General features: G+C 45.5%; 1 protein-coding gene across 1 annotated transcript; it reads left to right on the top strand.

Moving 5' to 3' along the window:
- Positions 1-677: 677 nt before the first annotated feature.
- On the top strand, positions 678-12,382 carry LOC6597472. The gene is made up of 6 exons (XM_026993485.1): positions 678-1,489; positions 2,233-3,543; positions 9,648-9,822; positions 11,107-11,134; positions 11,191-11,685; positions 11,759-12,382. The coding sequence occupies exons 1-6, from the start codon at positions 809-811 to the stop codon at positions 11,940-11,942; spliced, it is 2,874 nt and encodes a 957-aa protein (XP_026849286.1). The 5' UTR covers positions 678-808; the 3' UTR covers positions 11,943-12,382.
- Positions 12,383-12,637: the final 255 nt, after the last annotated feature.

The raw sequence follows: 12,637 nt of genomic DNA, 5'->3' as shown, positions 1-12,637 counted from the left end.
CTCACTCAAGCAGCTGAATCGGTCCGGGTCGCTGCAAAGGAAGATCTTCCAAAGAGAGCCAAGAACGGGTCCGGGCTCCCTGGAGATCATCCACAATGTGGGAGAGGTGTTTCGCACTCAGGAGACCTTCGACATGCAGCGAATCTGCGAGCTGAAGAGCCAGCTGCAGAGCAGCCAGAGCGATCAGCATATCTACGGACGGGTACGCGAGCCGGACAGAGAGGCGGCGGCGGCAGCGGCGGCGGCGACGCTTGCGCAGGAGAAGGAGCAGCGCAAGAAGCCGCGCGTGTCACGCATTCGCCTGCTCCAGGCGGAGGAGGAGGAGGCATCGCTGTTTCTCAACGAGAGCATCTGTGACTGGATGGCCACGTTGCGGCATCAGGTGCACAACTACGAGGACGGGGAGGGCATGTGCCAGCAGCCAAAGAGTGTGCCGCCCTCCTACGAGCGGGAGAGAGAGCGTGAGCGAGAGATGGAAGCGGAAAAGGTGACCCTGAGAAGGGTGGGTGAAAAGCAGCGCGGACTCACCAAAGCTGTGCTCGAGCAGCGGCTCGTGGATGACTTCAAGCGAAAGCTCAAGCTCAAGAGAGCGGAGTCCTCCCCGCCCATTGACCCACTCGTGCAACAGCAGAGAGAGCAGGCAGCAGACAGCCTGGACCGGGAGGAGATTAAGGATCAGCGACGCTGCGGAATCAATGAGCATCTGAATGCCGATTTTGTCAATGAATTTTTGAGTGGCCTAGAGGGAGAACCAGTACAAGAGAGCCGCCGCAGTCAGCTAAGAGAGCCCCTCCCGTTGGCGACGGTGATGATCCCAGCATTAAACGGCCGTATCTCGCTCTGGCAGCTCATGCAGAGCGCAGCTTTGCATGCCAGCCTGCATGCATGTGTGCGTGGCTTCATATGCTTCTATGACAAATCATTGAGCCGCATGCTCAGAGAGCAGAAGCAAGAGAGTCAGATCATTAAAATTGAGCGCTGGCTGAGAGCGCAGCGGCGACGTGAGTCAGCTGCGCCGGCGTTGGCGGCTCCACGAACGGCTCCAAGGCGAACGCTTTCATTTCTTCCCGCGACGCTGGCGAGTGACGACGTTAGTGGTGCTGCGATGGTCGCTAGGCCTCCTCCTCCCCTCGCGACCGAAAACAGAAACAGACCCAGTGATCCGCAAGAGAGTGAAGCGAGAGCGAGTGTGAGTGTGAGTGTGAGTGTCGGTGAGAGCGTAAGCGAGCAGCGATCGGAAACCGTTCGTGATAACCAAAACAATAGCACAAACGCCGTGGACGTTGACAGCGACAGCAACGGCAACAGCGACGGCAGCGCTGTGATGGCAGCGCTCAAGCCATGCGGCGACACTGAGCAGCGGCTCAATAACAACAGTAGCAGCAGCGACAATGAGAGCATCAGCGGGAGCAGCGGCAGCGGCAGCGGCAGCAAAGAGCACGGCATTGCCAGAAAGCACCAGCACCAGCAGCAGCAACAAATTACTCAGGTCAACACTCATTAAAGCAACAATAAAGCGAAATTGTTTCTTTTTTCCATCCTACCCCGCCCCACACCCCCTGTTTTCCACTAGTGATGTTGCGGTTCACTGCAGTTCGAAATTGACTCCGAAAGGCCTAACGGTGGGGAGACGCCAATGCTCTCGTTTTTCCAATTGGAAAATTGGATACAAAAAGAAAATGAGAGAGATAAAAAAGTGTTTGAAAAGCAAACAAATTTGTAATATAAACAATTTGCAATAATGAGATAACCATAAAAGAATTAATTAGTTAATTAAAACTTTATACATGTAGACATATGTACATATATATTTTTTTCGGTGATTGTGCAGAGTGTTGCCAGATGACAAAAATAAACAAAATAAAGGAAGGACGAGAGTGTTGCCCATCATCGCGATAATGAAAGAGAAACAACAAAGCAATTAACATATGAAAAAAACACGATTTCAATCACGATTTCAATGGGATAGAGAACATTTATATGGAAAAATGTATGGAAAAATTATTAATTTATAATTGGTTAATTAATTAATTACTGACATAGAATGTGATTTAGCTTTTAATATTTTCTAGTAATTCTTTGAAATACCATTCAAAAGTGCTTCATAAAAGCCATCCCACATACGAGTATAAATGTTCTTTATCGGTCGTTTCTTGAGTCAATTTCGAATGCCCAACGATAAGGCCCTGGAGATTTGTTTTGAGAATCAACGAATATTTGTATTTTTTATAGAATTGTGTAATCAAGGTGCGTCGTCCGGCTCCGAAAGTACCCGTAAGGAATCCAAACACAACTCTGAGTAATCCCCAAAAGGAGAGCAACAACAACAGCAGCCAGGTCGGGGTTGGGGAGGGCAAACGTCTCTCCGAAGGAAGTTACGGGGAAGAGGAGTCCATTTATCAACCCATTTGGCAGTTCAAGACCCTGGAGCCGCCAGTTGAAGATCCTAAAAACGTAGAGGAGACTGCTGTCGGGGCGCCAGCGGCGGCCGTAGCACCAGAACTTGCAGAAGTAGATGACGAAGAAGACGAGGATGATGACGATGACGATGATGATGAAGATGGCGAAGAGGAGGAGGAGGAAGAGCTGGAGGTAGAGGATGACTTCGATGATGACGCAGACGCTGATGCCGATGCCGATGTGATGGCTATACAGGCAGCAGCGGTCTTTGCAGCCGGAGTCCGATACAAGCTCTCAACATCGACGCTGACTAAGCGCTCAAAAATGATGCTGCCAACGCCACTGCCGTCGCCGACAGCGTCGATGGACCAGGGCGCCTGGGAGACGGATGCGGAGTTTATGTTCTCGCGGGACACCAAAGAGGCTGTTGCTGGTGGGGCTGCGGTCCCCGAGGAGGAGAACATCCAGGAGGACGAGGAGGAGGACCCCGAATACCAGCTGGAAATGGAAGATACCCTGGAGACGCTGAGTCTCGGGAGTACAGTCACGAATAGCACGGCCACCATGGGGTCCCTGAGCAGCACGGGCAGCGCCACTCGCCTGCGACCGTCGTCATCACAAAAGGTTTCACTGGTGCATCCAGTGCTGCGAAACATTTGCATATTCCATAGCATACGGGAACCAAAGAAATATAGCGCCATCTTCTATGACTATCAGCGCTCCCAAGTCCATCAGCGATTCATGACACGCATCCGACGACCAGCGCCACCGCCACCGGCACCGCCAATGTCAGCAGCAAGAGCAGCACCAAAAATGCAGCAGCCAGCACCACAGATGATGCCACTGCCACTGCCAGTGCCGCTGCCAACCATCAATGATGACAGCGGCTGCAGCTGTGATGCGACAGAGGACGGAGAGGTGGTTCATTCTCAATCGAAATTCGTTGCCATTCCGACACCCCTCAAAGAGGACTGGGCCCTGGCCTGCCTGGCCGCAGCGGCCGTCACCAAGCGAGGCGCTGGACCCCGTTCCGCTCGCAAGCTACGGGTCCGTTCCAATGTCCGGCTCCTGCTTACGGATTCGGTGCTGGCCTGGCGGGCGAGCCTTCAAGATATCAACTGTTGCGAGGACGAGGAAGACATGGTGAGTATATGTAGTAGGGAAAGGGAAAGGGAACTCGAACGGGCACGGGCACGGGCATGGTCCATGTCCATGGGAACCACTCTCTGAATTTACTATGGAAATTCGTTGCACTTCTTTGTGTGCTGTGGCTGTGGGGGTTTCCCATTGTTTCCACACTTGTCACTTGTCACATCAATTAAACGTGGGGCAAATGTATCTCTGCATCTGCATCTGTATATCTGTGGCGCATAGATAGATGGCGGAGCGACGCGACGCGACGCAACGGTGCATTTCGATTGTTTTGCCCACCGATCTATGGGAGGCCCAGGCCCCTTGTTCCCGTTCGGGGGGAGCAGCGCTCAGATATACCCTTATCCATGGGGAGCAGTGTTGGAAAATAAGTACAAAGAAATTAATGCGAAAACCGTAGTTGTCTTGCTGTGCGCTTGAAAAGTGCTTACAATCTCAGGGTAACAGGGAGGGATAAGTGCGGAAATATTCCTCCGAAACTCTACTTTCTCATTATTTTCAAGTAAATCAACACTGGAAACCACTTGAGACGCATGTACCAACACTTTTCCCAATAGAAACTCAAGCAACAAGGAGTTTTAAAAGTGTTCGTAGAAGATTCACTAAATCAAATTATTTATAGAATTATTTTCAGCTGTTGGTATTTTTATTTAGTTTAAATGAAAATTAAATTAATGGCCATCTTTTGGAATATTTTATTAATTAGCGAATTTTTGATAAATATTTAAAGACAAACTTGGGGGAATTTTGTTCAAAGTTATCAGATTTGGGGGACAATATACATATATCCCTCATATGTAATAAGAGATACGAGAGTGACGCCCATGCTTTCTGGCTGTCCTCATTTAGGCAATATATCAATCTTTTTACGTCTTTCCTTCTAGAGTCTATGGAATATAGAATCAAAGATACATTATACATATACATATATAATATATATTATTAAATTATTTGGGGATATCTTAGCTTTCACATCATTTTGAGTATCTCAAATACAGCATATACTCTTCATTAGTCCTCTGTTTTAAGAGTTTTAAGCCCATTTAACTATCCAAGAATATTCCAACTTGATCTCCATTTATCTCCCAACCATCAAAGAGAAATTTCGACCGAATCGAATCGAATGTGTGTTTTCGCTTGTGGGTAATTGGCACAGACAACGACGAACGGGTCAGAGCATTCTGTAGTCGGCTCCTCCGCCAGTCCCCATTTAATTTTTCGTGTCACACCCTTTCCATTCGGCTTTTGATTGCACTTTGTTTATAGCAACGCGTTTCGCATGTGTAAGAGTGTGTGTTTGCGTGTGTGTGTGTGTGCCCGCTTTCTGCATAATATATTTTTATTTATTTGCCTCTCACGTTTGTTGTTTTCATTTTGATGTTTGCTGCTGCATTTGCAGTCGCGTCGCCGTTGCATGCGAATTTCCATGGAAATTCACGGAGGGGGAGTGTCGAGTCGGTCCCCCCCGAACTCTGCGGGCTCTTCCCAACCCCAAATAAAAAATGTTGATTCACATTTCAGATTTTGTGCTGCCCCAAACGACAATTATTTATTTATTTGGTTTTATTTATTATTATTTTTTTTTTGCAAACACATGTATTTTCGGACATGAGTGTCTTTGTATCTGTGTGTCTGTATCTATAGTCAAATTTTTTACTTTTGTTATAAACTTTTGACAGAACCAGTTCTACACTTTTGAGCCATTTTTTTGTTGGCCTTAAATACTCTTTCAAAACGTGCGCTTAAGCGGAGTGTTTCACTCACAATCGGAATATTTAGAGAGTCCCTCAACCGCTAAGGGTGGGACCAAAAATTTCTCCTAAGCGAAAGGACTCATTCAACTGGAACGCCACGAAGATCATTCGAACGCGAGCGTTTCTGTAAGGGTATCTAAAGCCTCGGGGAACTTTGGTTTTGGTTTTTCGATAATTTCCTGTCCAGCCTCAGAGCTCGAGCTCCTCCGTTCGGCGCTTTTATCAGCATTTAATTGGTTGGGGGTTAATCATTAGTCAAATATCTTGCTGTAACTTGGGGGCCCCTCATCGTTTTGTTGGTTTTCGAAACCCCGACGACGAACCACTGAAATAATTTTACTGCTTGGATTGTAAAAATGCATAACGGGGCTTGAGTGTTCCATAAATAAGTGTTTTTATAGCATTTTATGCAGAAATGAAGATTATATTCGGATACAGATATGACTAGGCGATTGTATATATGTACATATTTCCCCCCCGAAGAGATTTCTTCTTTATTTCTTCTCATATCTCTTTTGTTGGGATAATTATCATCTAATCGTTGAATCGTTGAATCGTTGAATCATTGGGTCATTTATCTTTTTATCTCTTGGTTATAAATTGATTTTTTCTAGGGTTCTTGGAATGCGTTTGGACTTGAACTTTCGTGAACTTTGTGGAACCTAATGCTTAATCAAATATTGAATGTAAATCGGTTACAATTTGGGACTATGATCGACTTGTGAACTTTTTATATGTCTGTGATGCATCTTTAATGATGCTTTAAACGGTTCAGAGGCGTTTATGAATCGTTGATCGATTTTTGACTTGGTTATGAACGAATTGGTTTAGATTTTTATCCAAAGAGAGTGTGGATATGGTTTCTGGGGAATCCTCTATATCTTCCGCGGATTTTGAACTTTTTCCAGTTTTTATTCCGGTGGTTTCTATAGACTTTTATCGCGGGAACGGAATGTACTCATGATCTGAGTACAATGGTCTTTCGGGGACTCTCCAGCCAGATACCAAGGTACTCTTACGTTCCGTTACCCCCCTCGTTGGGTAGTGCAGAGCCTTCCAGTTGTCCGTTGTCACCTCTGGGTTTTGGCGTTGCAGTAGCTTCCGGTCGCCCTCGCTCTTGGTATGGACGGGATTAGCTCCACCTCCAGCTTGGCCCCTTCCCACGTCGCTTCCAAATGGCAGACCTTACGCGTCAGCCACCTGAATGTGGGGTCATCGTTGCACTTCAGGATTTTGACACCGTTTAGCCAGACGATGCCTCTCTATCCGACCCTCCTCTATCCGCTAGCTTGGCCTTCTCCTCCTGGGAGATGTCCGAATTGACTTGGGGCCGGCTCTGATCTTAAAGGCCTACATCCCCTCTCAGGAACATCAGAGGGGTCACAGAGAGGATTGCTCCTTCCACCGACGTTTGGCCCGGGTTTGATCCTCCTCCGTGCAGGGGGCGGCTAGAGGATTTTCGCCAGCCAAAGAAAAAAAGAAACACAAAAACTGAAAGAAAGAAAGATACTGAAAACGGAAAAGGTCAACTGCGCCTTTGTTTGGTTTTTGGTTTTTATTTGTTTATTTTCTGTGTGTTTCGGTTCGCTTCGTTTGCGGGCTCTCAGTTCGGGTTTTGCTCAGTGAATCACACGCATGTCGGGCGAATGGCGATATACAGACACAGATACAGATACTTTGGCTGGTGGTATCTGTGGGTGGGGGCGGGGGCGGTGCCGGGGAGCACAACTCGTGCAAATTGCGGGGCAGTTCGCCGTAAAGCAAAGCAAACATGTGTCTGAATGTGGCCTGCCGCACTTCGAGGTCGTATCAATTAAGTATTTTTTGTTGGCCTTCTTTTTTTTCTGCTCGATATTATTGTTTATACACTGGCAGTGCCCTCTCCACGAACACAAGAGCCATCATTGCCCCGAGATTTATACTACCGACAAAAGCGATTGCGAACAATCGATCCTCTCCGATTAGCCTTTTCGCCTTTTCTCATAGATACACATCTATTAAAAAATCTGGTCAGCACCTTGGTGGCGCCTCCCCCGAAAACTTTTGCTTTGTTTTGTTTATGTTTGCAGAAATGGAAAAACTAAGAAAAACATAAACGAATAATGAACCAAAGCTACGGGCACCAATAAAGCAGAAAATACCACAGAGAGAGAGGGTGAAAAAAACCAGCAAAACAAAAAACAAATTAGCCAAAAACAAATTGAGTCTAATCTTTGAAAGCGGCGTGCCTCAGCTCTAATTTGTTGAAATTATCAAGCGATAATTGGCGGAGGGGGGGGGGCCCCAAAGTGGAGCGCGGGTCCCTGTGAAAAGTGAACGGTGTGCGGTGGCGGGGGATGGGTGTACAGCTGTTGGGCATTGGATATAGTAAACATGAACCCGTGTAATGGTTCTGGAAGAGCAACGCCTTGTTCCCATATGACTCGAGGCGCACAAGCGAATTCTGCAAAACAGAATACACTATACTCTAGCCGAGCTTACCTGAAATGGGACTGTCCGAAAGGACTGAAAGGCCGAAAGAAAATTTGTTAAAGCACTCCGTAGGTCCCACACTAAAGCGTATTTGGGGGTTTTTTTTTTTTCAGAGAAATAATAAAGGAAAATTATAAGGTATAAAATATTTAGTTTTTTTTTAGGAGATACAGAAATATTATGGATAAAATGTTTCCCTCGGCTCGTAGATTTCTAGAATCAACCTTTCAAATTCCCAATTCATTCAGATCATTAAATTATTTCTTGGCCTGCACGCGTTTTACAGTACTTATTGAAATTTTGTATTTATGGATTAAATTTAATTGGAAAATAAATAAGTTCTGAAAGATTCCAAAGGTTTCTCTGTTTATAGTTTCTTCAGTGTAAGTGTTTGGTCAGTTTTGTGTCAGTCCGATCGTGTAAGATTTACTGGCCTTATTCACTTATCGTCAAAAAGGGGGCATGTTTTCCTAAACGTATCCAAGATATGATATCTACCTTGTAGTTATTGTAAGTGCATCCGGTGCTAGATACTTTGTAGAAAACTGTGGACCTCAATTGATATGGGCATAGGTCGCTATAAATTAAGTGTATACGATTTTGAATAAAGTCTTTTGGATATCCATCTCGTATATTGAGAGGATAACTCTCTCTAGGCTCATTCTAGACGCGTTCTCGTGTCGGAAAGTGTATGAATACTTCGTTATATATGTATGTAGTTTCATATATTATTTTTATCGTAGTTCTATGCGCCCTTATATCATCGATAACAATTGAGGGCCAACTGTTTTAGCCTCCAGATGGCGTTCGGCTTTCTGTGTAATTCGAATTTTTAAACAAATATTTTCCAGTGAATCGAATCGCCTAAAATGGGCCTAGCTTTCTTTACAATTCTAGCGAAAAGCTAATATCTTTGTTGAATTTGTTGAATTTATGGCGCTAACAGAATTCAGGGGAAGCCCAGGTGCAACTTATCGCCCTGTGGCATATAGAATAACTCTCCGCTGGGGAGGGCACCAGTTGGTGCCGGTGCACAGTCCGGGGAGAATTATGAGGCCTTAATGCAGCATATCTCGAAAACAGAACTCCATTCGTATCGCTGCATTTAAAACCGTTGCACGTTGCCGTTGCCGTTGCTGTTTCTGTTTCCATTTCCATTTCTTTTACAAATCGAAATCGAATTTTCTTATCAATATCGGTGTGGTGTGGTGTATTCCGCTTTCCGTCCGGGAAACAAGAGATAGCGTTCGTTCAGACAAAAAAACAGAAAGAGCGTATCGGCGATAAGAAATGACGGGCAAAGGCAAAGGCAAAGGCAGATCGAAGAGAAGGCAAACAACGGTGAGCGATGGACTTTAAGAACAAGACACTTTCATAAAGAAAAAAAACAAAACGTTTCCGAAAGAGTGAAAATAATAGGGGGATTCCCGCTGCAGAGATACCCTTCATTAAGTGGGAGGGAGCATCAGAGAACACAGTCTCTTGTCAGTTGATATCACTTATAAGTCTTCCACCGATAAGTGTCGTTTCCTCATTGGATTTTCGAATTAGGGAAGCCTTTTTAGGAAGCTAAGGGGAAACTCCATTTAATTTTATCTATCCATCCATGGTGTTTCCTCTGCAAGCGATCCGATTATACCCTTCCACCTCTCTACTTTTAGAGGGTATGAACAGAAAAAAGACTCTAAAAGAACTAGACGACGACAACGCCATCGATTTCGGTACGAAATGTTGCAATTAATTGTGCAGACGTTAGCACGAATCGTGCATCCGACCCACAATCTTCACCCACTTCCTTCCCCTACCCCCCTTGAGCAGCGTTGAACTTCACATATTAATGCATTGCGTGCTATCTCTCTATCATTGCAGATTGTGCCAGTGACTGATATATTGCGGGCACAGCAGATCCAGGAAGACAGCGAGGTGCAGCAGACCCAGCAGACGGTGATATTGCAGCGCTTCAAGAGCGCCTCCATTGGGGATCTGGTGGATCTGCCCGGCGAGGATGACAAGAAGTCCATCAAGAATCGCATGCGCATGAAATGTACGTCCCAGCGGTAACGAAACGGGTCACGAAACTGTACTACAAATGGGTATTGTAATGGGTGATAATTATTAGAGTTGGGAAAGTGCAGAAGCTATAGCCCAGCAAAAGCAAGATCAAAAAAACCCTAGCAGTCATGCACACGCAGTGCATGTTGTTTTTCCTGCTGAAATCGGAGAACCAGTGTGCCGCGTCTTGCAGGATCATTTCTTAAAGGAATTTTGAATCTTCTCTACAGTAATTATGTACATGTTGTATATGCTCTGGGGCTTTAAAGGTTTATAAAATAGGCAAAATCGTAGAAGAAAACTGGTATAAATCGGTGGTAGGACGATCTGTTGTCTGTTAATGTCGGTGAATCGGTTGTAACTATATTTTCCTTGGAAAAAGTTCCAGATCTAAGCATAGGTTTTTTATTCCTGTTAAATTAAGAACAAATTGGTTGAGCTTTTAGACATTGCATTGGTTTATTATTGAACAAATCTTTGGAAAGTTTAAAGTTGATTGTAAATCGTTTCGATAATCTATTTTTTTGAGTGTCCCTCCATTGAGGGATGATATATGCTGATCTCATTTTTAAAAGTCCTCAAAGTGCTTGAAAATCGGTTATGGCTGTTTCTTTTTAGTTTTTTTTTTGGTCTGGGTTTTTCCAGCGAACCGGTTAACAGTGGGGCGCCCCACTGTCTGTTGCTTTTGCATCATTGCTCTCAGAGAGCTCTCAGCTTGTGCGCAAAGTTGGCCTTAAAAGGCCGCCGCACAGAGTACAACATCTACGAGTATGGATCGACATGAACGGGAATGGGAATGCGAGATCTCGAATAGACTCTGTGGGGCTCTCTTTGTTGGATTTTTAGTTAATGAAAGCTGGGGCTTCACTTTTGAGCGATGAGGGGGGATTTTCTGTGCGCTGTTTGTTGGATAATGCAAATGAGTAGTATCGCATCGCATCGCATCGCATCGCATCGGTGGGTGGTTTTGATCGAAATGAATCACAATCTGTCTGTGAGAGCGAGAGAGGAATGCGCCAGTGGATGGCTGGAAAGATTGTGAGACATGCGAGGGGCGTAGGTGATAAATATTTGTACGGATTGGGCAGTGGAAGGCAGTGAGGGTCCAGGCATCGCGCAGAGAGAATGTCATCGAAGTATTTATCCGTTTGCAGGCCTCTCGTCGATAGGCGACTGTCCGAATGTACATATGTGTTCCCAATAGCCGAAACTGTACTTTCAAATGATTCTATGATTGTTTTTGTTCTCTTCTCTTTTCATGCTGCTGGATCTCCAGTTGCCGTCAACAGCAATGTGTTTCGCATGTAAGTAGAGTGGCTGTTGTTATCTAAATCCTCTTAATGCATATTTGTTCTTTCAGCAATCGGTCGCCAAAGAGCGAGAAAAAGTCGCGCACACGACGCGGCCAGGTCAACAGCCTGTATCTGGACGAACAGTCGAAGTATCCGCTCTTTGGGGCACCTCTCAACGCCCTGGAGCTGAACATGACCGATCATCCGAATGTGCCGCGCTTTGTCGTCGACGTTTGTGCCTATATCGAGCGCCCGGACTGCGTCGAACAGGACGGCCTCTATCGGGCATCCGGCAACAAGGTGCTGGTCGATGAGCTGAAGAAGAAGCTGACGCACCTGTACGATCCACGCTTCCTGCACACCGACGACATCCATACGCTGACCAGCCTGCACAAGCAGTTCTTTCGCGAGCTCTCAGCTCCGCTCATCACCCAGGAGGCCTACGAGCGTCTGGGTCGCAGTCTGAGCGACGAGGCGGCCATCGAGCGGATGCGTTTGGCCTTCGATGAGATGCCCGAACCGAATCGATCCACACTCAGATTCCTCATCAAGCATTTGACCAGGTTCGAGCTATACATAGATACTCCTGCTCCTCTATTCCGATAATAACTGCCTGATCTGTTTGCTATTTTTCAGAGTGGCTGCTGCCAGCGCTTCGAATCGCATGCCCTCCACCAATTTGGCCATCGTTTGGGGCCCCTGCCTGCTCAGTGCCAATCAGATCCAGCTGGACATCGGGCGCATGAACATGCTGGCCAAGGTGCTGATCGAGAACTACGACCGGATCTTCCAGCCGGACAACGAGCGTCTCGTCTGCTAGGACTGCCCTCCCTCCCCCCCATCACAAAATGTTGAAGTGCCTCAAGCATCACACACAAACACAACCATCACACACACATTTACTGGCAGAGATTTTCTGTGAGATTTTCTCTGACTTTTTCCCCAGATTTGGCATATATTTTTGTAAATTTTAAACCGTTTTTTTTTTCTGTGTCTGTCTAAGCTTTCGTTTCCAGCTTTAATTCTATGTTTTATTATTATTACTATTATTTTTTTTTTTGCTAACTTTAATACTTTTGTAATACGCTATTTATTTGATTCTTTGGAAATGCGAGCAGCGGCAAACACGAGCAGAAACCCATCAAGAAAATACTTACCAAAAAGACAGTAGACTAAGTTAAAGCTAAACCATAATAAATACATATACTATTAACGACGCGAAGCTCTGGCCGTGGCTATGGCCAATCCCAAAATGCAAAAGTATCCACGCGTTTTTTTTTTTTTTGGTTGTTGACAATATCATGAAGGAGATGTGATATTCGGGAGCCCCCATTTAGATATATACATGTATACTTATAGGACATACCATACACCCATACATAGAAACAGATACGACAACTGTATCTTGCAGATAGCCTATCCATAACACTCTTTTTTGTATAGCGCAGTGGATGAAAGCCAAAAATTGTATGTTTTGCTATCTCAATAAATACGAAAAGATACATATATGTATTT

Source organism: Drosophila persimilis, unplaced genomic scaffold (assembly GCF_003286085.1).
Source record: "Drosophila persimilis strain 14011-0111.01,24,50 unplaced genomic scaffold, DperRS2 tig00000841-arrow-arrow-pilon, whole genome shotgun sequence".
Classification (NCBI taxonomy): Eukaryota; Metazoa; Arthropoda; class Insecta; order Diptera; family Drosophilidae; genus Drosophila; species Drosophila persimilis.
Note: the sequence above shows the minus strand (reverse complement) of the source record. Positions and strands in the feature narration are given on the sequence as shown.

What these genes read in the sequence shown, in the direction of transcription:
- LOC6597472 (XM_026993485.1), top strand. Translation starts at nt 809, where the DNA reads ATGATCCCAGCATTAAACGGCCGTATCTCGCTCTGGCAGCTCATGCAG. An exon ending in GCGAGGACGAGGAAGACATG is followed by an intron (nt 3,544 to 9,647) that starts GTGAGTATATGT and finishes CTATCATTGCAG; the next exon opens with ATTGTGCCAGTGACTGATAT. An exon ending in CTCATCAAGCATTTGACCAG is followed by an intron (nt 11,686 to 11,758) that starts GTTCGAGCTATA and finishes GCTATTTTTCAG; the next exon opens with AGTGGCTGCTGCCAGCGCTT.